At 39.3% G+C, this 26,425-nt stretch overlaps 1 protein-coding gene and 1 pseudogene across 1 annotated transcript in view; one reads left to right on the top strand and one right to left on the bottom strand.

Annotated features, from left to right (window-relative positions):
• The window catches only part of LOC132490467 (elongation factor 1-alpha 1-like), a 90,368-nt pseudogene extending 70,115 nt beyond the window's left edge, over positions 1-20,253 (top strand).
• Positions 20,254-23,919: 3,666 nt separating this feature from the next.
• The window catches only part of MRPL3 (mitochondrial ribosomal protein L3), a 43,855-nt gene continuing 41,349 nt past the window's right edge, over positions 23,920-26,425 (bottom strand). Inside the window, exon 10 of the mRNA XM_060099030.1 lies at positions 23,920-24,333. Coding sequence (XP_059955013.1) covers positions 24,181-24,333 — 153 coding nt within the window. The 3' untranslated portion in view covers positions 23,920-24,180. The remainder of the gene's footprint in view (positions 24,334-26,425) is intronic.

Raw genomic sequence — 26,425 nt, 5'->3', positions numbered from 1 at the left:
TCAGAAAGGGGCTGTTAGGAGGGGGCTGTTGCTGGATTTGAACCTGTGTTAGGTGATTTGGGAGAGAATTCAAAGGCAGGTGGTTTTGCTCTGACTGGGTGCTGTGAGCAGGAACAATTCTGCTAAACCTTAATAATTTTTATCCCTCAGAGGTGAGAGAAACAAAACAGAATAAAAGCTGTAACTGGTGAAGAAGTCACTTGTATTAGCTGGGAGTTGGGGCGTTTGGTCATTTTTATGGTCTGGACTGTGTTCTTGCTCTGTTTGTGCTCAGACACAATTTCAGTGATCATGTTTTTGTCCTGCTCCGTCACGGTCACAGAGTAGATTTGTTGGCTGTTGGCATGTATGAGATTGTCTGTGTCCAACATGTAATAAATATAAAAATTATTTATTTATTCAAAAATTTTTGGCTGTGTTGGGTCTTCATTGCTGTGCACGGCTTTCTCTAGCTGTGGTGAATGGGGTGCATGGGCTTCTCATTGTCGTGGCTTCTCTTGTTGTGGACCACGGGCTTTAGGTGTGCAGGCTTCAGTAGTTGTGGCTTGTGGGCTCTAGAGCTCAGGCTCAGTAGTTGTGGTGCATGGGCTTAGTTGCTCTGTGGCATGTGAGATCTTCCCAGGGTGCGAACACAGGGTGCGAACCTGTGTTCCTTGCACTGGCAGGCAGATTCTTAACCACTGGGCCACCAAGGAAGCCCCTATAAAAATTATTAATGAAATGTGTTATTCTTTTATTCTTTTTTTTTGGTACTGTGTCTTAAAATCCTAGTGTGTATTTTATGTTTACATTATATCTCAATTGAGACACATTTCAAGTTTTCAAGAGTCACATGTAGCCAGTACTTTGGAAAGTACAACCTTAGAGAACTGTTTTTAAGATTAAATTAGGTAACAGAGTAATTAGCCCTTGGTCTGGCTCAATAAATCTCAGCAATTATTATCGTCACTGATGCAATAATGGCAGAAATGATAGGCACCTTATCTAGGATAAGGCTGGAATGAATCTTCCAGAAACAGCAAAGTATTAATTAATGCCTAGAAGAGTCCGGAGAGACCTTTGTGCTGCCAGGGTGTAATAGTTCCGTAAATACCCATTAGATTAAACTTGTTAACTGTGTTGCTCAAATCTTCTATGTCCTTGTTGATTTTGGTCTGCTTCTTTTATCAGTTTATTTTAACATACCCAATAAAGATACGTTAACATTTTCTACTCTAATCATTGATTTGTGATTTTTTCCCATGAAATTTTATTTTTATATGCTTTATATATTTTGAAGTTAAATTGTTAGGAGCATACCATTTCATGATATAGCAATCCATTCTTATTTCCTTTTGGCCTGTTTTTATTTTGTCATTTCCTACCATGTTGAATGAAATTTATAATTTTAGTCATCTCTTTGAGCATCCTAAAGACATTAATTTTAAGATCTTTGTTGAACTGTTTAAAACTTTCATGTGGAGAGAATTCATTCTGATTGGTGGTTGTTTTGGCTCTTTCTTAGAGTTTGATTTCTTTTTATGGTAAAAACATAACAGCTTAAAAAAGAATTTTGTTTTTGAATGGGAGATATTTTGTTTATTTACCCATAAAGTGTATTTTCTTTTTCTCTTTTTGCCTCATTGCTCATCTGTCTTCATCTGATGTTTTTTTAGTTGCTTCTACCTGGCTCCTGAACCCTTAGTCCAGAAGGATTTCAGAAGATCCTGATCTCTGGTAATAATGAAGACTTTGCAAATCCAGTTACTGAGTCAGCAGGAACTTGGTTTATCTCTGGGTAATAACATTTATTAATTGATTGATTGACTCAGTTTGGATTTTAATCTAAAAACAACAGAAATCATTGCAGGGTTATAAACAGGAAGGGCAATATATATGTATATTTTAAAATAGAAATATAGTTGATTTATAATGTCATAATAATTTCAGGTGTATAGCCTAGTGTTTCAGTATTTTTACAGATTATAATCCATTAAAATTATTATAAGATAATGGCTATATCTATTTATATATTAAAATAAATAAAATAGCTTATCTATTTTATACCTAGTAGTTTTTATCTCTTAATCCCATACCCCTAAATTGCCCCTCCCCTCTGGTAACCACTAGTTTGTTTTCTATAACTGTGAGTCTGTTTCTCTTTTGCATATACATTCATTTGTATTATTTTTTAGATTCGACCATATAAATATCATACAGTATTTGTCTTTCTCTGACTTATTTCACTAAGCATAATATTTTCTACTTATTTCATTAAGCATAATATTTTCTATGTCCAACCACATTGCTGAAAATAGCAAAATTTAATTTTTTATGGCTGAGTAATATTCCATTGTGTGTGTGTGTGTGTATGTGTGTGTGTGTGTGTGTGTGTGTATGCTTAGGCCAGTAAATGACATAGACAAATTTTTTTTCCCTTGTCTTTATTTGGTGAGGATATTGGGATGGTGTAGCCCTTCCTCTGGCTTTGGTCTCCCCTCTTTAATCAAGCATTTTGGCCCCTTTAACTCCACAGCAACAATTTTTTTTCTCACCCATGTCTTAAGAGGCGTGTGCTTCAGTTTGTTCTCTGCTTTACATATTTTTCCTTTTCTGGTTTATTTGTTGTGGAGTCTGGCTATGTCTATTTACATATCTTGTGCATCACTGTTGTGTTTTGGAGCAGAGGGGGTGCAAAAAAGTGTGATCTCATTTCACTTTGCGGATGAGAGGTCCCAACTTGCCATTTTTAATATGACTCTTTGTTATGTATTCCTATGAGTGTGTAAGCTCTTTGGGGCTTTGAGGGACACATCTTGGTCTCCCAAGAATAGCACTTTTGTCCAGGACATGGGAGAGGCTCCTCTCTAAATGTGGGTTTAAGTATGTAGACTTGCTAAGTGCCAAACTTCTCTTGCAGCCCCATGTCTCGAGAATCCATCATCATCTTTTTTTTTTAATACTTCTCCTCAGAGAAATAATATATGCTCTTTTATTTCTTTACCTTACAGATACGACTTTCTTCAGTTCTATACTTGTGCATTAAAAAAAAAAAAAAGACCAAGCCAGTCTCAGATGAAAGCCTCACCAACCTAAAATCTTACATAAATGGTTGAAGAAGGGAAATTAGTAAGTATGCTGTGTAATCCTCTTCCTCTCCAAATCCTATATTTCCTTTCAAGCCTCACGTCAAGTTTCCTGGAGATCTTTCCTAATCAACGTCTCTACCAATCCTTCTCCAACTTAGCATTTCTTGCACAGCGATTGTATCATTCTGTTGTGTGTAGTCCTATGGTTATTTAGAATAGTTTGTTTCATTTGTGAAAGTTCTGAGGCCAATTTTGAAGTAGTTTTTCTTGGTCCCATTTCATTACAAATGCAATTTCATTGCATTCCTCATTTTCTATTCCTACACTTTCATACATGACTTGCTCTCAACCACAATTAATAAAAAAATTTTTTAATTAAATTTATAATTGAGGTATAGTACGTATATGTACACAAATTCTAAGCAAACAACTCAATAAATGTTTACATATAAACATACAGTCACGTAGCCATTACTGAGACCCAGGTATAAAATGTCTCCAACACCACACCTGACTCCTGTGAGCCCCACCCACTCAGTACCTCTATAGTAGTTTTGTCTATCCTTTTTATAAATTTTATTCTTTAAATTATTTATTTGGCTGTGTCAGGTCTTGGTTGTGGCATACAGGATCTTTATTGTGGCATGCAGGATCTTTCATTCCATGCCAGAGTGCACAGGCTCAGTAGTTGCATCACATGGGCTCTCTAGTTGTGGCATGCAGGCTCTAGAGCTTGCAGGCTCAGTAGTTGCGGCACACAGGCTTAGTTGCCCCACAGAATGTGGGATCTTAATTCCCTGACCAGGGATCAAACCCACATCCCCTGCATTGTAAGGTGGATTATTAACCACTGGACCACCAGGGAAGTCCCAGTTTTGCCTATTCTTGAACTTTATATAGATGGGACCATAACTGTGTGTATTCGTTTTACTTTCTTTCTTTCTTTTTTTTTTAGTATTTTAAAATTGTGGACATATATATATATTTTATAAATTTATTTTATTTTATTTTTATTTTTCGCTGCATTGGGTCTTCGTTGCTTCATGTGGGCTTTCTCTAGTTGCGCCAAGCGGGGGCTACTCTTCATTGCAGTGCACAGGCTTCTCACTGTGGTGGCTTCTCTGGTTGTGGAGCGTGGGCTCTAGGCACACGGGCTTCAGTAATTGTGGCATGCAGGCTCAGTAGTTGTGGCTCGTGGGCTCTAGAGCACAGACTCAGCAGTTGTGGCGCACAGGCTTAGTTGCTCCGTGGCATGTGGGATCTTCCTGGACCAGCGATCGAAACAATGTCCCCTGCATTGGCAAGCAGATTCTTAACCACTGCGCCACCAGGGAAGTCCCAACTGTGTGTATTCTTAAAACAAAAACAACAAAAGAACACTTTTTATTTGGAAATAATTTCAAAGTTACAGAGAAGTTGCAATAATAGTACAAAGAACATCCATGTACCTTTTACCTAGATTCACCTATTGCTAACATTTCGTACCCATTTGCCTTATTATCTATCTACCTATTTTATATAAATATTTTCTCCTGAGTCTTTTCCTGAACTTTTGAGAGTAAGTTGCACTCCCTATGACTCTTTTCCTCTGGATACTTCAGTGTGCATTTTCTAGAAATAAGAATTTCTCTTACATAACCACAGTAGGGTTGTCAATTTAAGTAAATTTAACATTGATACAATACCTTAATCTAAAGTTCATGGTCCAGGGGAGGGATAAATTAGGAGTTTGGGATTAACATTTATATACTACTGAATATAAAATAGACAACCAACAAGGACCTACTGTATAACATAGGAAACTGTACTCAGTATTTTGTAATAAGCTATAGGGGAAAAGAATCTGGAAAAGAATATACATATATATAGATATATAGATATGTATAATTGAATCACTTTGCTGTACACCTGAAACTAACAACATTGTAAATCAACAATACTTTAATAAAAAAAAAATAAAGTCCATGTTCCAATTTTCGCAATAATGTCCTTCTTAGCATCCCTCCCCACCTCCAATACAGGATGTAGTTTAGGATCAGGTATTACATTTGGTTGTCATGTCTCTTTAATCTCTTTTAATCTGGTATCTATACCCAGTCTTTTTTTTTTATTTTATGCATTTGACATTTTTTGAAAGCATTCATTCCCTTTTTCTTTGGGAGGAATTGCCTGACATTCCTTAATGACTAAATTCAGATTATACATTTCAGCTGGGATATGATAGAAGTGACATTTTGTCTCAAAGTATTATATCTGGTTTCATGATATTCATCTGTCCCATATTGGTGCTATTAGTTTTGATCACCTGGTAATTACTGTATAGTTAGTGTTTTCCCCTTTTAACTAGTAAGAAATCCATGGGAAGACACTTTATTTTTTTTTCCATTATGATTTGTCACAGGATATGGAATATAGTTCCCTGTGCTACACAGTAGGACTTTGTTGTTATCCATTCTATATATAATAGTTTGCACCTGCTAACCCCTAACTCCCAATTCATCTCCCTGCCCTCCCAGCAACCACAAGTCTGTTCTTTATGTCTATGAGTGTGTTTCTGTTTCATAGGTAAGTTCATTTGTGTCATACTTTAGATTCCACATATAAGTGATATCATATGATGTTTATCTTTCTCTGACTCACTTCGCTTAGTATGATAATCTCCAGGTCCATTCCATGTTGCTGCAAATGGGATTATTTCATTCTTTTTATGGCTAATATTCCAGTGGTGTGTGTGTGTGTGTGTGTGTGTGTGTATACCACATCTGTATCCAATCATCTGTTGATGGACATTTAGGTTGCTTACATGTGTGGGGAGACACTTTAATACCATGCAAATATCTTGCTTACCATCAAAATCTTTCCCTCCCTCCCCCTTGACTTAGTATCCACTGATGATTCTTGTCTGTACCATGATGGCTGCAGAACAATGATTTTCCAACTCTAGCACCCCTTCCACATTTGTCAGCTGGGCAGTCAACATTCCATTGAAAGCCATAGTCCTCCCTTCTCTCCCACTTATTTATAGGTATTATTGTATGGAGTTATGGATTCCTGTGTTTCAAATATCTTAAAATTAAAAAAACTGACTACATGTAAAAGCATCTTTCTGTATTTGTTCTATTGTTTTTTTTTTAGATCTACTTATTTGTGTGCCAGTAGCACATGGGCTTTGTTCATTCTTAAAACAGTGTTTATGGTTTAGAGTTTGGAAAGATAAATCTTTTCCCATTTACTTATTATCTTTAGAATTTCTTTTGAGATTTCCTCTATCTTATTATTCTGGATGAATTTGAGAACCATTTTTACAGAATTATACCCTCATGCCTTTTCTGTTCACTGCCTTCCCTCAACTCTGGTGGGATTATGATGGAACGGCCCTGGACCTTTAGGTACAATTTAGAAATAACAGGCAATTTTATGGAATGTTGTCTTTTCACCAGGAACAAGTCTGCCCTCCACTTATTCAAGTTTTAATGTGACCATTAACATCTAGAAGTGTAGGGTACATAAATGTGTGATTTTCCCTGTGGGCCTCTGAAATGGTTTCAGACCTTTACAAGAATGTCACTATGGTGCTTGGAGTCAACCAAGAGAAAGGCAAATAGAATAACCAAGGAAATTGAAAGAAAAAAAAAAGAAGAAGATGCTCCAGTATGTTCAGTATGTTCATTTCATTCACTTACCAAATAAGCCTTCTGGAGGTTCTGCCTGTCACCTGCCGAGCACTATGCTGGTCAACAGCATGCAGAGGGGAAGCCAGACCAGAGGAAAGAATAAGGTCAAATGAATAGAAGGAAAAATAAAATCTTCAATATGCTCATTCCATTCCCTTCTCATGTGTGCCTCTTGGAAGCCTTCCCATGTCACCTGTGAAACCTGCCCCTGGGAGTGCACAGAAGACTAAAGCTGATGTCTAATGAAGTGGGCAAGGAATGATCGAGAATCTTCCTATCAAATTTCAAAAATTTTGACCACCATGCAGCCTCTTAGAGCTTGAAGAAAGGGGTTTTTAGGATAGATAATAGGAAGTCCTGCTTAACACAGCAGGTAATAAAGTGCAGGCTGGACAATTACTAGTAGTTTGATAATGAGTTTTGAGTAAATGTAATATGATTAATTCATCATGTGTTAACTTACAGCCTAGGGGACTGCACACACATGAGGCAGAAAGAAGAAAGGAGAGTTTATATGTATATCTGACCTTTGTTTTTTTACATTTTATTGAGAAAATTATAACTTAAAATCTGGAAACTTTTCCTGAAAGCTTCACTCTTTACCTCCTGCACTAGGGGACAGAGCTGCCTAGAATGGCAGGTACTTCCAGTGGCGTCACTTGGCAGCATTTAGATCCCAGTTTTCTGGGCTCCACAATTAAGATCATGGACTCCACTGGCAATGACTGTGAATGGGTCTAAGAAGTGCTCATCAAGTCTCTTCAGCTTTTATCAGCTTCTCAGCACCGTTTAGGAGACTGTCAGCTCCTGGGATGTGGCCCAAATCACTTGCCATGCTGTCAGGCCACACCTGAGCCCCCAGAGCAAGCATCGTGCCCCTGCTGGGAGAGCAGCCAGTGTCACCACCCTGCAGTGATTCCAGGCTTGGGCCCTCCCTGTGGTTTAGGAGATGTTCCCAGGCCATAGCTCATTTCTCCCTCCTTCTCTTCTCCCTTTGTTTTTCCTTCCATCCCCTTCCCTCCATCCCCTCCACAGGTACCTGGGAAACACTCCTGAATTTAAGTCTTTAGTAAACAAGAATTTAACAATTATTTATTATGTCCCTCTTGTTCTGGATAAATGGAAGGGAATAAATTCCTTCCTGTATTTAAGTAAATTAAAGTGGAACTCAAGACTCACAGTTAAGTTTCAAATCTGCCACTCAGAAAATCCTCCAGGTGACCTCCTTCCCTTCCTACCTCCCCGCTTTCTTTCCTTCCCTGTGAGAGGTGGTGTGACTTACCATAAAAGCACATACACCGTAGGACTATATATACCTGGAAATACAAACCTAAATATTCTTTGCAGGCAACACAGATAGGAAAGATGGAGTGAGGAGAGATGATTACACCAGAAATGAGGCTAAGAATAGTTGGTTCACTTTTACTTTGCTTTCAAGGAGGCAGGTAGGATTAAATACCTTTCTTTACCTGAGTCAAGGAGTCATACTCTTTTTCACAGGAAAGACAGCTCTTCCTGACATTACTCCCTGAGAGGTTTGAGCTGTGCAGCCCCTGGTATAAAGAACATGGACAGTGTCCTCAGCAGCAGGGCTGTGACAACACCAGCCCTCTCTTGCCCTCACAGAAATGGTTTACTGGAGACAGACACAACTATGGTGTCAGTGTTAATACCACTCCCATCCTGCCAGCCGAATCACCACCTCCTACCAGGCAGACCATGTGGAGTCAGCCTCCTTCCTCCCTTGCCATGTAAAAGCCCACTCTTCCCAGGGCTGTGGACTGGTCCTGATGAAGATACTTGGACCCATCCCATACTCACAAGCTAGAGTCATATGTGCTTTTGCATTCCTTCCTGCTTTCCACATAATGGCCTAATAATTTCACCCAGGGCATTAGCTCCTCTCTGAGATCCTGGGAATTCCAAGATGGTATTAAGGGTCCTTGCTTGACTCACTGGGGGTGATAATCCAGTCCTAGGAGTGGAGAGAGAAAAGGGAAATAAGGGAAGGGTGAGCATTGCCCCCTCAGGAACTTGTTAAAGGAAAGAAAAACAGCGATAGCCTCAGTTGGAAGCAGGGGAGGAATTACTGGTAAGTGGAGGAGGAAGCCTGTGCACACCTCTCAGGGAGAGCCCAGCTACTCTTGTCTTAAATAGAGGAGATTTTGAACACATGTAACTTGGTACAGTCTTTCTGAGGGGCAATTAGGTACTCCATATCCTTTGATCCAGTCATTTCCCTTTCAGTAATTTACTTAAGAATAATTAATGATGTCCACAAAGGTTTAACCATAAAGATGCCCATCATAGGCCTGTTTCCAACTGAAAAACCAAAACCCCCCAAACTTTAAGACACTGAAGGATATATTACCAATGGAAAAAAAGACTATGAAACAACATGCACAGTAGAATCCTATACAGACATACACATGCATAGGCACAGAAGTTCTAGAAGATGTTAACAGTCTTAGTAACTCTACAAGGTGGGATCATGAAGTATTTTTCTCTTTTTTTTCTAAACTTATATAGTAAACAAATATTACTTTTATAATACAGTTTATTTTTAAGTTTTAAAAATCAGTTACTCCTTTTCTTTCATGTCCTCTTAAAATCCAACTGGATTATTGACCCATAATGATTTTTCCCTAATTTTTATTTATTCAGTCAGTGGGTTCTCTGAATGTCTCTCTAATTTCAGTGAGACTAGGAAGCACCCCTGGCTCAATGTAGAATCAACAAACAAACAGTTCAGGACGTAACAAAGAGGAATCATGCCCCCTCACTGTGGCCAGACCAATAATTCAACACAGAGATGAGCAAATAAGAAATGGTGCCTGGGAGCACCAAGGTCCTAAAAAGCTCAGGCACTTTTCTGACTGATGGTGAAATAGAAGGGTCACTAGACAATGTCTCAAAGTTGGCATGATTGTTGACCTTCTGTGTTTGATAATTAGGTCAACCTAACTTACCACATAAATAGAAGAAATGACTAATCCACAGACATTCTTCATAGGTCTCCCATCCATGAAGAGGCACAGAGTCCAAGAGTGACTACCTGCCTTGTGCAATGCTCCTTCCCACCTCATTAGATGGAGAGAAAGTTGAGACAACGTCCTTAAAAAGATGCAAGAGTTCACTATTCTATTACATTTTGAATCAATGCTTATTTTTAAAGAAGTTGGTTCAGCAGTTTTAGCTGGTATGACTTCTTTGATATTCCGGAAACTCAGGATTTTTTTAAGTCTCCTACTGTTTTACTGCTTAAATCTATTTGCAAGTCTAATCAATATCTACTAGTCAGGCTTAAGACCCTTGCTCAGGTCAAAACAATAACTATGGAGTTGACCAAGAAGGTAATATAACTATTTAGATTTGTAACGTGGAGTGAAGAGCAGATGTTTTCATCCTTACTTTCTATTCACCACTATTAGCACCTGACCCCTCAATACATACTTGGTCCTCTTGCTCTTCGAGGATGGGAAGCTAAGTTAGCCCTGCCAATAGAGCATTTCACTTGGTTGTAAATACAAGTGGCATCAACCAGAGCTCCCCAGTCTGGTGGTAGGTGATCCCCCACCCAAGGCCAGCCCTTCCTCTCACACTCACTCCCATCCAGTTCTCATCAGGCCTGGCTCTGGCAAACCAGTCTTCTTTCCACTCCTTTCCCATCTCAGGTGATGGGAGAAGAGGTGAGAAGTTGTGAATTTAAGGGACATGACACCCACCTTTTTTCCTGCAGACTTGGGAGAAACTGACTCCCAGAAAAGTTGTCTAAACCACATCGACAGGTGTGCCCTGGGGAAGGGGGCTCCTGTTTCCCCACAGCTGAAGAGAGGGCTTTCCACCAGAACAGTTAGGAAGCTGGGGCCCTGCCCAGAATGTGTGACCAGGAGTCCAGAGGGGCACGACTTTCAGTTCTCACCCAGCTTGGCCATTCACTGGATATTTGACTTGGAGATGTCACATAATCTCTGAGTTGCAATTTCCTCATCTGTAAAGTAGAGATGATAACAACTGACTCACAGGGTGGTTGAGGATTAAATGAGAGACTATGGGTTAAATGAGATTAAATGAGATTAAATGAGAGACTTGGGGGGTTTCAATAACTGTCATGCGGTTATTACCTTCAATTCCTGAGGGAGAGGGGCCCTGATGAGTCCTGAGAGGGGGACTCATTGAATCAGTCAGTCAGCTTCACCCCCACTAGAGACCCTCCAGCTCCACAGCGGCTTCTCTAGGTTCTTCTAAGGCATTCAGCCAGGAGAACAGTCTTCATCTATCCCAATTTGCATCCAAAGAAACTAAGTTAATAGATAAAGTTTTCTCCACTTTCCATTTTTCCTCTCAGTAGTTTTTCCTAAACTTCTGATACTTGCTGCAGGTGCAGGACAAGTGAAAAAAATACAATTGCAAATATTACAACAACAATAACAAACTTTGAAAACTTCAGAGGAGCTAAAATTGAGTTTGTTTCACTTGTGATCTTATCATGGAAATACTAAAGCAACATATTTCTAAGGCAACTTAGAGCAATTTTTAACACATGTTTGTACATGAGGCTAAATCACAGTTCATAATAGAGGAAACCAAATATGTCAATCTTTTAGGGAGATCTTCAAAGATAATTCTGACTCCCAAGTGTTGTGGAGAGGACACAGGAAAGTCAGGGACCCAATTTTGGTAAAAGGTCTGCCAGCCACTTGTTTGGTGAGAACTGACCGAGTCCCAGGTCTCTCATTCTGCTCATTTCCTCAGTGATCACACAGGCTGATTACTTCTTTTTTTTTTTTTTTTTTTTTTTTTTTTGGCCATGCGGCATGAGGGATCTTAATTTTCCAATCAGGGATCAAACCCTTGCCCCCTGCAGTGGAATCACAGAGTCTTACGCACTGGGCTGCCAGGGAAGTCCCAGGCTGATTACATCTAACATTTGTGTAGTTTTACAACATGCAAAGCATTTTCCCAGGGGGCACTCTCACAAGCACATAAAAACACTTTATAATATAAAATTGTACTATGCACGTATACACATTATTATTATTACATTTTAATAAAATTTTCTCCCATGTGAATTGCTCTAGGGAGGTTCCCAAATAACTGACCCAGGTGCCCTACATGACTTGCCCATCTGTACGTCATGCTGTTTCAGGCCAGTGGTTCTGAACCTTCACTGTGCTTTGTATTATCTGAGCTTTAAGAAACACTGACATCTGGGAACCAGCTCCAGAGATTCTGAGGATACTGGACTTGGGTTTTAAAAGCAACCTGCGAGGTTCTAAGTTGTAGCCAAGGTTAACAAGTACTGTGTCAGGTGAGGGTAAGACTTGCCTTTGTAAACCATGGTGAGAATTTCCTGTGTTTGACGTGGTTTGGATGGGCCTCCTCATAAACACACATCTCAATGGCTCCTGGGCCACAGAATCTTGAGCCTCTCTCTTTATGGGAAATGGCATTTAACAAAGCGCTTTGGGTCATTAAATCACAATATTCTTCCCATGGCAAAGGCGTCCTCATGGTTATTGGCTAGAGAAAGGAACCATGTAAGCAGGGAAGAGATGCTGCCGGTTCTAATTTTACAGGTTGAAAAAAGTCTAGAGTTTTTATAGAATAGATCTTTTCCTTATCTACTTTCTTTTCATCAGTTCTTTTTTCTTTGCCTACTTCCTCTGCTTTGACTCATGTTTTCCTAAATATCCATGTCCTTTGTAGATACTGTAACCTCAGCTGTGTCCCTTATGGTGACATTTCAGCAGCAGGCTGGCTGTTATTGGCAGCTGGTAAAACTCTCTGTTGGAGGAGGGAAGGAGCCCCCTCCTTACAATCACCAGTACTCCTTTGTGAGGTAAAACATCACGTTCATTGTTTCTACAGTTAGCAGAAAAAAGTGGACAGTCAGCCAACAGTTCTATTGTCATCTTTGCTTCATCATCTCAACATACCATTTTAGATAAGGACATTTATGTTGGATGCCCAAGAAAACCATTTATTATTATTCATTCTGACAGAGTCCCATTAATATCTTTGTCAGAACTTTTGTGATGCAGTTACTTCCTTCTCAAATAAAGCAAATTCAACGCAGTGCCGAACTTGATGGATATCTTATCCTTTTTCTTTGAAAAAAACAACACATTTTCTAAATGCCCTGACACATACTCAATGCTCATTAAAAATCTGCTTTAAGAGAATCAAGATCATGACTGTCACTTTCACTCTTCCTGTCGAATGTCAGGAAGGAAAAATTAGGCGCCTCCCATGCCAAAAAGATTCTTTGGCAAGCAGAGTTAAAGTCACTTATTTGCTTTTACGGTGTTATGGGTTGCATTCATTGAGATTAATTTGGCTCATCTAACTTGAGCAGGCCACCTCATTAATCTAAAAAGAATGAAAAACAATGCATGGCAGGGACTGCTGTAAGTTCTTTGGAAACAACATTTAAAAGCAGAAAAGTCAATAATGGGATGGAAGCTGGCAACCATGCACACGCAGGACTCTGGCTGTTTTCCGGAGGGGACGATGATATTTTAATTAGGTCCTCTCACTTCAGGGAATCCTGGGCAGTCGCTAGAGGCAGGATGTTGATGGCAGCTGTCTTGTACTGCATGCTTTGTTGTTTCTGGGGCCCAGTTCCCACTAGTCCTCAGGAATTACAGCTGGAAGCTGGCAGATGGGACTTTATAGCAGATACAGCAATAACACTGGAAACTGAAGGAGAAATGTCTCTGGTTACAATGAAGTCAACTTGATAGAAAATTTCTGAAAGCAGGGGAAAGTTCTTCCATCATTAGTCAAGTAAACTCTTCTGTGAAGAACCAGTTACTGTACAGAAGACAGGTAGCCACCAAGTGACGTGTGATAAGGAAGCTCCTAAAGACGTTTGCCCAAGGGGGCCTCATAGCACGAGACCTACTTTTGTCTGTCCGTATTTACATGCTCTGGGGACAACATTTCAGCAACACTGGTATCAGCAATGTGCCCCACATCATCACAAGAACACTCCATTATGAAACAATTTATAGAAGAAAGATAAGCACCACCAGCCCATTCTCCTGCCATACTTCCTGCAAGAGTAGGGGGAACTTCCAAAGCAGTGACCTTCAGCCAATGCGGGCACTAATGGGCCTTTTTTTAAAGTGTATTTTATTGTATAGTTGATCTACAATGTTGTGTTAATTTCTGCTGTACAGAAATGTGATTCAGATATATATATACTCTTCTCCATTATGGTTTATCACAGGATAATGAATGTAGTTCCTTGTGCTATACTGTAGGACCTTGTTGTTTAACCATTCTGTATATACTAGTTTGCATCTGCTAATCCCAAACTCCCAATCCAGCCCTCCCGTGCTGCTCCACCCCCTTGGCAACCACAGTCTGTTCTCTATGTCTGTGAGTCTGTTTCTGTTTCGTAGATAAGTTCATTTGTGTTACATTTTAGATTCCACATATAAGTGATATCATGTGATATTTGTTTTTCTGCCTGACTTACTTCACTTAGTATGATAATCTCTAGGTCCATCCATGTTGCTGCAAATGGCATTATTTCATTCTTTTTTATGGCCGAGTAATATTCCATTGTGTGTGTGTGTGTGTGTGTGTGTGTGTGTGTGTATAAAACATCTTCTTTATCCATTCATCTGTTGATGGATATTTAGGTTGTTTCCATATCTTGGCTATTGTGAATAGCGCTAAAGCAGGTATGTCTTGACCAGTTGGCCTTACTGAGGCCTACAGAATTTATATGAGGCCCAGTATTTACCTATTTTATAACTAATAGCTAATACCAACTAAGTATTTTTGTAACCAACTATTTTTGGTTACAAAAATTTCCTCATTTCAAGAGAAAATCTAAAACAGTGGATCAAGTTCAAGCCCATTTGAACTCCATGCCTTTCCATCTGCCAACACAGCTCAGGAGTCAGCCACTAGTATTGCATGGGCTCCAAACAGAAAGGTGAGTGACCCATGTCCAGACCATGTACTGCTTATCCATAGTAGGCAGAGTTCCATTTTCCTCGAGTTGAATATTTGATGACAAGAGCTGGAGCCAGAAAGTGACCTAAGATTCTTATCAAATCACAGGTGTTTTGCTTAGTGTCTGTTGGACCAGGCAGACTTTGGCTTTTGTACCCTGTAAGCGTAGAGAAAGCATCCTCCTTTCCCACCTGGCTCAGTAGAACTCAGGTCACTTCTTCTGGGCCACTGGAAAAGTTTGCGGGAACGGGGTCCTGAGCCTCTTCAAAAATAAGGAGCTGTACAAGGTGCAGGTGGTGGGGAGCGGGGGTGAAGTGGATCCTCTGCTCCCTGTCTGGCTCTAAGTGACAGGGCTCACACTTGTGATCCTAAAAGGTGATCAGAAAATTTCTCCTTCAAACTCAAATGCAGACACACAGTCCATCTGCAGATGTAATGGGAAAGAACCTTTGTATTGTATTATAAGTTAATCACTAAAGGGATGTTGCCTATAAGCTTAAATTATACATAATGGCCCGTCTTTGGGAACCCTGCCTCCCAGGTAATGAGCATTAAGCTAAAATACCTTTGTTTAGGTTACCCTGTTGGAGAGAGGAGAGAGTTGTTTGACTTTTACTAGATTTGTGAACTGGTTTGTTTGCTTCTTTGGATGCTAGCATTTATATGTGCCATTTGTGTTTTGTCTTTAATTTTTGTCTTTAAAAATGGGGAATGTTTTAAATATCCCTTAAAGAAAGTCCTCTGAGGTAGGTTTTGGATAAGTGATCTGATTACAGCCATGAACCCATGAGTGAGAAGAAGATGATATTTTACTGTAAAAATGTGTGGCCACTGTACCTGTCCGGATCTCCACAGGGGGTTTAGGCATGGTTATCTTGGGACCCTGTGCACCATGCACTGCTACCCTTGCTGTGTTAATTACATCATTTATGGTCTCCTGTGTCGTTGTATATGTAAAACTCCAAGACCAAACTTGAGGGTTTATTTAGGATTTACTCTTTGTCCTCTGAGTTTTTCACTTCATTTTGTTTGGTATTGTTTCTTCATTTACAGTCAAATCAATTTTGTGATATTTAAAATTTTTTACTGATGTCAAATGGAGAAAAGGAATGGGGGGAGGGGAAAGGTGTGTCTGTGGGTCATTCCTAGGGAGAAGAGAAAAAGATTACACTTGGTTCCTAAAATCACCAAAACCCTCAGCCCAGAATTCTCCCTGTTTGGTTGATGCCAAGGCAAAATGTCATCCTTTAAAGGTTAGAGATGATCAATTACTATTTATGGCTATTCTGCGAAGAAGCAGGGAAGAATGATGAAATCCTTTATGAGCAAGCATTTGTGCTATTACATCAAGGAAAATAAGAAAAGGAAGAGAATGAGAGTGAGAATATGTTGCTTCAAATATTAACTCCTCCATTCTTTTTTATTGCTGAGTAATATTCTACTGTGTATGTGTGTGTGTGTGTGTGTTTGTATATATATAACACATCTTTATCCATTCACCTGTCAATGGACACTTAGGTTGCTTCCATGTCTTGGCTATTGTAAATAGTGCTGCAGTGAACACTGGGGTGCATGTGTCTTTTCGAATTAGAGTTTTGTCCAGATATATGCTGAGGAGTGGGATTGCAGCACCATTTGCAGCACCATGGATGGATCTAGAGATTATCATACTAAGTGAAGTCAGGGAAAGACAAATATCATATGATATCACTTATATGTGGAATCCAAGAAGAAATGATACAAATGAACTTGTATTCAAAACAGAAATAGACCCAAAGACATAGAAAACAAACTTATGGTCACCAAAAGGGAAAGGAGGGGGAGGGATAAATTAGGAGTTTGGGATTAACATATACACACTACTATATACAAAATAGATAAACAACAAGGTCCTACTGTATAGCACAGGGAAGTATACTCAATATTTTCTAATAACCTATAAGAAAAAAGAATCTGAAAAAGAATATATATATGTATATACAGTATAACTGAATCACTTTTGCTGTACTCCTGAAAGTAACAAAACACTGTAAATCAACTATATTTCGGACTTCCCTGGTGGGGCAGTGGTTAAGAATCCGCCTGCCAATGCAGGGGACATGGGTTCAAGCCCTGGTTGGGGAAGATCCCACATGCCACAGAGCAACTAAACCTGTGCGCCACAACTACGGAGCCTGCACTCTAGAGCCCGCGAGCCACAACTACTGAGCCCAAGTGCCACAACTACTGAAGCCTGTGCGACTAGACCCCACGCTCTGCAACAAGAGAAGCCACTGCAATGAGAAGCCCACACACCACAATGAAGAGTTGCCCCTGCTCTCCACAACTAGAGAAAAGCCTGTGCACAGCAACAAAGACCCAAAGCAGCCAAATAAATAAATAAATACAATTAAAAAAATCTATTATACTTCAATTTAAAAAGTCTAATTCTGGGGGGAAGATAAAATACCTTAACTCCTCCAGCTGTTATGCCAATATATCCACCCCTTCCGCCACTTTCCGTTCCTATCCAACCCCAATTCCTGACACTGGAGCTCAGAACTGCCCCTCCTTATAGGGATCAATTAGAAAATCCTGTGTTAGTTCCTGGGGCACAGGGATTTGGTCTAGTATCGCTATCTAAGACCTGACAGGGCACCCAGTTTGGGCCCCTCCCAGGGCAGGGCAATTTCCCTTACACCTTTATCTCATATGGGGACTAAATGCAAATCATCAGTCAGATGTGTTTCTCAGACTTCTTTAACTGGAAAGATTGCAACCCTCCTTCATAAGGAGGGTCCTCTACAACTGGAGCCCAGTTGGCATCACCCACAGCTGAACTAAAATGGGACCCCAATGAGGGAGGAATGCCCTTATTTATAACGCTACTTATTAGTGCATCTGGGCAGGGCTTTGAAAAGGGGAACCAAAGCAAAATAGTTCAAACAAAATTCAAGAAATTCAGCAAAAAACAAATCCCTCTGAATTTTTGGAAAAGATTTATCAAGCCTACAGACATTATACTAATGCAGATCCTGAGGCCCCTGAAAATATTAGAATGATAAATTTGATCTATTTTGGGCAAAGTGTCTCAGACATTGGGAGAAAGCTGTGAAGATTAGACGGTGCATTTGGAATGAACCCTTCTTAATGGGTAGATGTTGTTTTTAAAGTGTTCAACAGGGAACAGCAACAGAAGAAGGAAGATGTAAAACAAAATGCCACTTTTTTGGCACTGGATTCCCAAAAGGGGAGTAACTGGAAGAGAGGTAAGCCCCTACTGGGGGAGAAACAATGAGCTTTCACCCTTAAGTTTTTCTTCAGAACAGCTTGACATCAGTGTTCCATGAGAACACTCTTTAAGTCTACAGATGGTTCTCATGAAAACCCCAGGAGACAGAGCTCTCCTCCCCCTCTCCCCCCACCCCAGGTCTATGAAAAGGTAAGACCAGAGTGTGTGCTAACAGCACTCCAGGGAAGGCCAAAAACACATGGCCAATAGACATCCCCTTAAAAAGGGACCCTGGGACACCTAAAGCAATATCCTCTGAGGCAAGAGGATCACTTCTCCCACAGACTGACTTGTCAAAATACCATCCAGTTTATTCAGAAAAGGACAAAGAGAGGGTCAAGGAGTGGGGTTTCACTTGGATTGCACCTTGCCTGGCTGGAAATGTAGTGCACAATTGTTTTGATTCCTGAGGTGATCTTGGACCCTGTGCTGCAGCACATTCATATTAGTACCCATTACAGGAGATGCCACCTTACAATGGATTCAAATATATATAATGGGGCCTAACCTATAGAAGACCATACAGCGAGTCACTCAGAATTGCATGATTCGTGCTAAAAACAACCCAAAGACTGCTGTTGGACCTTCCCAGATAGGGGCCCAACACAAAGGAATCTGTGCCACCAACGACTGGACACAAATGCCTTGAGCTACAGGAAATTTCAGATACCTGCTAGTGTTTGTGGTCACTTTTTTTCAAGATGGGTGGAAGCAATCTCACCTGGACGGAAAAAGTCTCTGAAGAGGATTGCCTGGGTCTTGGACAAACTGAAAGCTGAACATGAGTGTGGTACCACCATCAATATCTCCCTGTGGGAATTTGAGACCATAAGTACTATGTGACTATTACTGATGCCTCAGGACACAGAGACTTTATCAAAAACATGATTCCAGGCACATCCCAGTCTGACCGTGATGTTCTCATTGTTGCTGCTGATGCTGGTGGATTTGAAGCAGGTATCTCCAAGAATGGGCAGGCCCATGAGCATGCCCTTCTGGCTTACACTCTTGGTGTGAAACAACCAAATGTTGCTGTTAAATGGATTCCACTGAGCCACGCTACAGCCAGAAGAGGTATGAGTAAATTGTTAAGGAAGTCAGCACTTACATTAAGAAAATTGGCTACAACCCCAACACAGGAGCATTGGTGCCAATTTCTGGCTGGAATGGTGACAACATGCTGGAGCCAAGTGCTAACATGCCTTGGGTTCAAGGGATGGAAAGTCACCCAAAAGATGGCAATGCCAGTGGAACCATGCTGCTCTGGATTGCATCCTGCCACCAACTCATCCAACTGACTAGTCTTTGAGTCTGCCCCTCCAGGACATCTACAGAATTGTTGGTATTGGTACTGTCCCTGTGGGTTGAGTGGAGACTGTTTTCAAACCTATCGTGGTGGTCACCTTTGCTCCAATGTTACAACTGAAGTAAAGTCTGTTGAAATGTACCATGAAGCTTTTGTGAAGCCCTTTCTGGGGACAGTGTGGGCTTCAATGTCAAGAACTTGTCTGTCAAAGATGTTCGTTGTGACCATGTGGCTGGTGACAGAAAAAAATGACCCACCGATGGAAGCACCTGGCTTCATGCCTCAAGTGATTATCTTGAACCATCCAGGCCAAATCAGTGCTAGATATGAACCTGTGCTGGAATGTCACACAGCTCACATTGCTTGCAAGTTTGCTGAGCTGGAGACTGATCATTATTCTGGGAAAAAGCTGGAAGATGGGCCCAAGTTCGTTTTTATTTTATATTTATTGTTATTTTTTAAATTTTTGGCTGCATTGGGGCTTCATTGCTTCTTGCAGGCTTTCTCTAGTTGCAGCCAGTGGGGGGCTACTCTTCATTGCAGTGCACAGGCTTCTCATTGTGGTGGCTTCTCTTGTTGCAGAGCATGGGCTCTAGGTGTGCAGGTTTCAGTAGTTGCAGTGTATGGGCTCACGTTGTGGCGCACAGGCTTAGTTGCTCTGTGGCATGTGGGATCTTCCCAGACCAAGGATCGAACCCATGTCCCCTGCACTGGCAGGTGGATTCTTAACCACTGTGCCACTAGGGAAGTCCTGGCAACAAATTTTTGATCTGGTGATGTTGCTTCTGTTGATTACGGTTCCTAGCAAGCCCGCATGTGTTGAGTTTCATATCCTCCTCTGTGTTGCTTTACTGTTCATGACATGAGACAGACAGTTGCTGTGTCATTAAAGTGGTGGAAAAGAAGGCAGCTGGAGCTGGCAAGGTCACCAAGTCTGTCCAGAAAACTCAAGAGGCTAAATGAATATTATCTCCAATACCTGCCACCCCAGTCTTAATCAGTGGTGGAAAAATGGTCTCAGAACTCTTTGTAAAAAGACTGATTAATGATAACAATGAATTGTATAAACTTCAGAAGGAACAGAGACTTGTGCACCACTGGTTTTGTGTGTGGCAGTTTAAAATTACCAGTTTTTAAAATCAGTACTTTAAAAATTATTTTATTTTGTATTGTAGTTGATTTACAATGTTGTGTTAGTTTCAGGTGTACAGCAAAGTGATTCAGTTACATATATTTTTTTTCAGATTCTTTTCCCATATAGGTTATTATAGAATACTGAGTTCCCTGTGCTATACAGTAGGTCCTTGTTGATTATCTATTTTATATATAGTAGTGTGTATATGATAATCCCAAACTCCTAATTATCCCTCCCCCCCAACCTTTCCCCTTTGGTTTCTTAAGTCTGTGTTTCTGTTTTGTAAATAAGTTCATTAAAATCAGTACTTTTTAATCAGTTAAAGCCCTCCTTAAGGAAATTATCCCAATTTGGTTTAAGGCATTGGAACTACATTAATCCCAGAGACCACAATCAACAGGAAAAACTGAGAAAATGAATACTAACTTAACTTGGGATAAGGCCTTGCCAGTTGCCCTACTATGGATTAGTGGCTCCCAGAACCAGGCTTAAATTAAGCCCCTTTGAAATACTGTGTTGTAGTTCATTCTAGGTGTCTGCCCATACCTACCGGAGAATCTATAAATGCTCTGAAAGACCTAGCAGTTGCCAGTTATGCTAAAACTTTGGGCATTATATTAAACCCTGTTCATGAGTTTGACTCCAACAGGTCTGCCTATTGAACTGAAGTAAATGGTAATTTCATTATGGCCAGAGAGGGGTCAACCTATTTAATTTTTTCCAAATAAACAGCACAGGAACTTAGTATATGTATTGGGAACTGGAACTGAACCCCAACCCCAAGTTCAATTACAAATTAGACAACAAAGTGCTAAGGAGTTTCATCAGGTTCAAATGGTTGTAGATAAAAAAGGAAAGAGGATTTTACTGCTAAAGATTCTAAAGAATATTCATTGCCCCTGTTCAGCAGGAAGTAGCCAGAGCAGTCTTTGACCCTTTCCCCACAAGACTGTGGAATGGACATTGGCAGTGGGGAATTGTAATAGGGAAGAACCTTTGTATTCCATTACAAGTTAATCACTAAAGGGATGTTGCCTACAAGCTTAAAGTATATGCAATTCCCATCTCTGGGAACCCTGCCTCCCAGATTTGTTTAGCTCACAGGAAACATCTGGACCAGGCCCACCTGTGAATTAACACATCCCCTCCGGAGGCTGGCTGGAACCAGGAAATGTTTGACTTTACTCCCTCTGCTTTTATTATATAAGAAACTTAAATTCTAACTCAGACAAGATGGTTCTTTGGGATAGGAGTCCACCATCTTCTTGGTCTGCTGGCTTTCCTTGCCCCAACAGCTTGTGTCTTGATTTACTGGCCTGTCATGGGGTGAGCAGCACAAGCTTGGACTTGGTAACACAAACTCTAGAGGAAGATGGTGATGGGTCTGGGTCAAGCTCTCTAGTGGAGAGGACTCCCTGCCTTCTTCAAAATGCCATATGTCCTGGCTCTCCTTCTGTCATCTGGCTACTTTCAGATATGATTCCTTTCCTGCACTGTGTAAAGCATCCTTCCTGAGTAATGATTCCCCCCATCAATGGCTTCTGGGCAATTAAACACAGTGTTTCATTCAGAAGAGGTTAGGGACTCCTGATACAAACCTGCAAATACCTTATTCAGAAACAAGAGTTTATGTTCTCCCAGCAATAACTGTTCATTTGTTTTGCAAGATAACAGCTGCTTCCCGTAACTTCAGTAACCTTGACGTATCTATAAGTTCACTAAAATCTTTTGGTCAAATGCAGCTAATTAAAGGAGTAGAATTGATGCATACAGTATTCAGAATTTCAAAGTTAAATACATATAAATAGTCCCTAATCATAGTATGGGGCAAACCTAACTAATGGGTACCATTTTAAGTTTTGGTTATTCTTGAATTTACACATTCATATCAATTTTAGAATCAGTTTCAGCAGTTCTATGGTAAGTCCTGTTGAGATTTTAAAAATATGATTGAGCTGAATTCTTTACAATATTAAGTCTTTTCATTCATAACTTACAAAATGGAGAGGACTATCTTGGTTATCTTTTATGTCCTTCAATAACATCTTATCTTCTCCAATAAGACCTTAGAATATTTGTCAGGCTTTTTTTTCTCAGTAACCTTTTAAAAAATTGCTGTTGTGGATGGTATCCACTTTCCTCCCACAGAATTTCCCAATTAAATATTGCTATTATATGTTTGTATATTGATGCTGTATTCAGTCACCAGAACCATCAAAGTCACAAGTCTTAAATGAAAAGAGATGAAGTATAAATGAAAACTTTAAAAGAGATGTGGCTACAGTTGGATTTAAAACTAAGAATGAGAAATGCAATGTGGGCAGGAAAATACTGTTAGGTTTTCGTGTGATTTCCTGATAACTAATGGACTTGTTATTAAAAGGTCTAACACTGTGGTTATTAAGTCTCTTGGGTGGCCATGTGAATCAAGTCTCAGAAGATACCTGGACTTTAAAAAGTTAGACTCTGTGGATCCTCAGGAATCTGGTCCAGAGGAAATCCAGTAGTTAAATGAGGCCTGCTTATACTTAACATTTTTAAGCTTAATTATCTGTTATAAGTAGCCATTAGTAAACATTTTCATTCCATACAATGAAGAGAAACCCAGGAGCTATTAACATTTTGAGTAATAAGTGATTAATAAGTTTGTTGAGGGACTTCCCTGGTGGCACAGTGGTTAAGAATCTGCCTGCCAATGCAGGAGACATGGGTTCGAGCCCTGGTCTGGGAAGATCCCACATGCCACGGAGCAACTAAGCCCGTGTATCGCAATTACTGAGCCTGCACTCTAGAGCCCGCATGCCAAACTACTGAAGCCTGCATGCCTAGAGCCCGTTCTCCATAAGAGAAGCCACAGCAATGAGAAGCCCGCTCACCACAACAAAGAGTAGCCCCCACTTGCTGCAACCAGAGAAAGCCCACGTGCCACAATGGAAACTCAACTAAGACAAAAAAAAAAAAAAAAAGTTTGTTGAATGTACATCCATGCCATTTCAAATCCCTTTTGGAAGGCATCAAGAAAAAATAATTACAGGACTTCCCCAGTGGTCCAGTGGTTAAGACTCTGAGCTTCCACTGCAGGGGGCAGACTGGATCCCTGGTCAGGGAACTAAGATCCCGCATGCTGCAGGGCATGGCTGAAAAAAAAGGAAAAATAATTACACCTGTCTAACAGTTGAGTGATCTAACTAAAAAATAACTATACCTCCCAACAGAAGTGTAAATAAGACCCATAATTTATGATCTTATTGTGTCAGGCCTTTAACTATGACATAAACATTTCTATAATCTAGATAAAAATCTCAATTCCTTTTTCTTTTTCGGACTCAGGAAATAGTTTCTTTTACCTAAATAGGTAACACCATAGTCCCCATATGATTTGACATTGTTCCACAACCACCCTTTCACAAAGACAAATCTTTAGTAAAAGAAGCTAAATTTATAAACATTTAAGATAACTTGAGAAATACATAGTAAAAAAAGAACAAAGCCCACAAATTACAAAGATTTTACTAATATGCAAACTGCCGGTCCATCTAAATTCGGCATATTCAATCTACTTAACTGATTTGCTTAATGTGGTAATTTTTTAAATGAAATTCAGTTGGAGGATGAATGATAAATTTATGCCCTTGACAAAGATAACCAGTGTGGTATGTTGTTACCAAGAAAAGAAAACATAATTCCTGGTTATATTATTGTTCTGGTTCATCAGAATTCACAGGACATATGGGAGTCTGTCATGTCCAATGAGGTCAGGCAAACGTAATAGAAGGCGCCCCAGGATGACACAGGTCTTCATCGAACAAATCTTCTGGTAGCTCCTCTTCATCTCCGTCAGGGAAATATGTTGGGAATGGTAGATTTTTACAGAAATCTTTATATGCAGGCAATTTAGAATCTTTGATCTGGGGGGAGGAAGCAAAGATCTTATTAATAAGTGATACCAATTAAGTTATTTAAAGATAGTCTGGTTTACTTATTCATAATCAGAGAACAGCTCTTCCTACATTTCCTTTTTCTTTGTTTTTTGTTCTTTCATTTTCTAATGTGAATAACACAGCTGTTATACACTGAGTTCCTTTTACTTTATACATGTATTTTTATTCCAATAAACTTAACTAATTCAATGACAGAAATATAACCTTCCTCAAGTTAATAAGCTATCTCATGGGAATAAAATTACTCTGATTATATTTTATCCATAAACAGAACTGCCCAACAGAATAAATCATATTCTACAATTACTATATATCAATTATACCCAAATTGATTTTTCAAATATAAAGAACTGATATAAACTATATACCTAAAAGGTATTACTGTCTACTTCTCAATTATTAATTTTATTATCTACTCACATCATATATTTTAATTATTCTATATTCTACCATAAATTTTTTGAGCTTGGGTTAAAAAATATAAAATTTACCTAGTACTTTTGTTAGTCTTAATTCTAAGAGCACATAACCCAAAATATCAAGTTTTGTTAAGGAAATTAGCTTATATTTAACAAGTAGTGTTCTCTTTGAGAAGCTAAGGACAGAATAGTATTTAGCAGAAACAATAATAAACCCAGAAGTCTTGAAAACAGCTGTATTAGCTCCTTATATTCTAAAAATATTCTAATTACATTTGTACATTCATTAACTGAGGAATAGTACAGATATTGATATGATCTAAAATGTTGGGTTAAATTTTTGGAAAACACTGGGTTCTTTAAAGCTTCTGACTCATTCTACAGCCTTCATTCAGAGAGAAGTAAAAAAAACAATTACACATAATTACACAAAAAGATTAAAATAAGGCATACTCATTTTGGCAATAAGAAATTAATAATATGGTTGAAGTAAGTACACAGCCGCTAGAAATAGCTAAGCACAGAAAAACACCTATATTAATTTTTCTCATTAAAATCGTTCCAAGAAATTATCAGTAAGTTGCCCAGAAGAAAATACATTTGTTTAACCTTTTTTTTCCAATCCACTAATCTTGAGCTGAACTTTAACTTGGGAAAAAAACGTCAAATTCTTACCAATTCAATTGTCTCAGAATTTGTAACTGAAAATAAAACCCAAGCAGATAAACAACAAAACGAACAACAAAACTTTCTGTGCAAATTTGATAACTGTGAAAATTTAGTTATAAATTGCCTAAATGGTGAATTCTCAGGTACTTTCAAATTTTTATAGATTATACCCAAGAAACAGCAAGGTAATTCAGTTACACATATAAACATATTCTTTTTCATATTCTTTCCCATTATAGGTTATCACAAGATATTGAGTATAGTTCCCTTTGCTATACAGTAGGTCCTTGTTGGTTATCTGTTTTATATATAGTACGTTGTATCTGCTAATCCCAAACTCCTAATTTATCCCTCTGTCACCCCTTTCCCCTTTGGTAACCATAAGTTTGTTTTCTATGTTTGTGAGTCTATTTCTGTTTTGTAAATAAGTTCATTTGTATCATTTTTTAGATTCCACATATAAGCGATATCGTATAATATTTGTCTTTTATCTGGCTTTCTTCACTTAATATATCTCTAGGTCCATCCATGTTGCTGCAAATGGCATTATTTCCTTTTTTTATGGCTGAGTAGTATTTCATTGTATACATGTACCATGGCTTCTTTATTCATTCCTCTGTCGACGGACATTTAGGTTGTTTCCATCTCTTGGCTACTGTAAATAGGGCTGCGATGAACATTGGGGTGCATTTATCTTTTTAAATTATCGTTTCCTCTAGATATATACCCAGGAGTGGGATCGCTGCACCATATGGTAACTCTGCTTTTAGTTTAAAAAAGTCTCCATACTGTTTTCCATAGTAGCTGCACCAATTCACATTCCCACCAACAGTGTAGGAGGGTTCCCTTTTCTCCACACCTACTCCAGTATTTAGTATTGGTAGACATTTTGATGATGGCTATTCTGACTGGTGTGAGGTGATACCTCATTATAGTTTTTTTTTGATTTGCATTTCCCTACTAATTAGCGA

This window comes from Mesoplodon densirostris, chromosome 5 (assembly GCF_025265405.1).
Source record: "Mesoplodon densirostris isolate mMesDen1 chromosome 5, mMesDen1 primary haplotype, whole genome shotgun sequence".
Classification (NCBI taxonomy): domain Eukaryota; kingdom Metazoa; phylum Chordata; class Mammalia; order Artiodactyla; family Ziphiidae; genus Mesoplodon; species Mesoplodon densirostris.
Note: the sequence above shows the minus strand (reverse complement) of the source record. Positions and strands in the feature narration are given on the sequence as shown.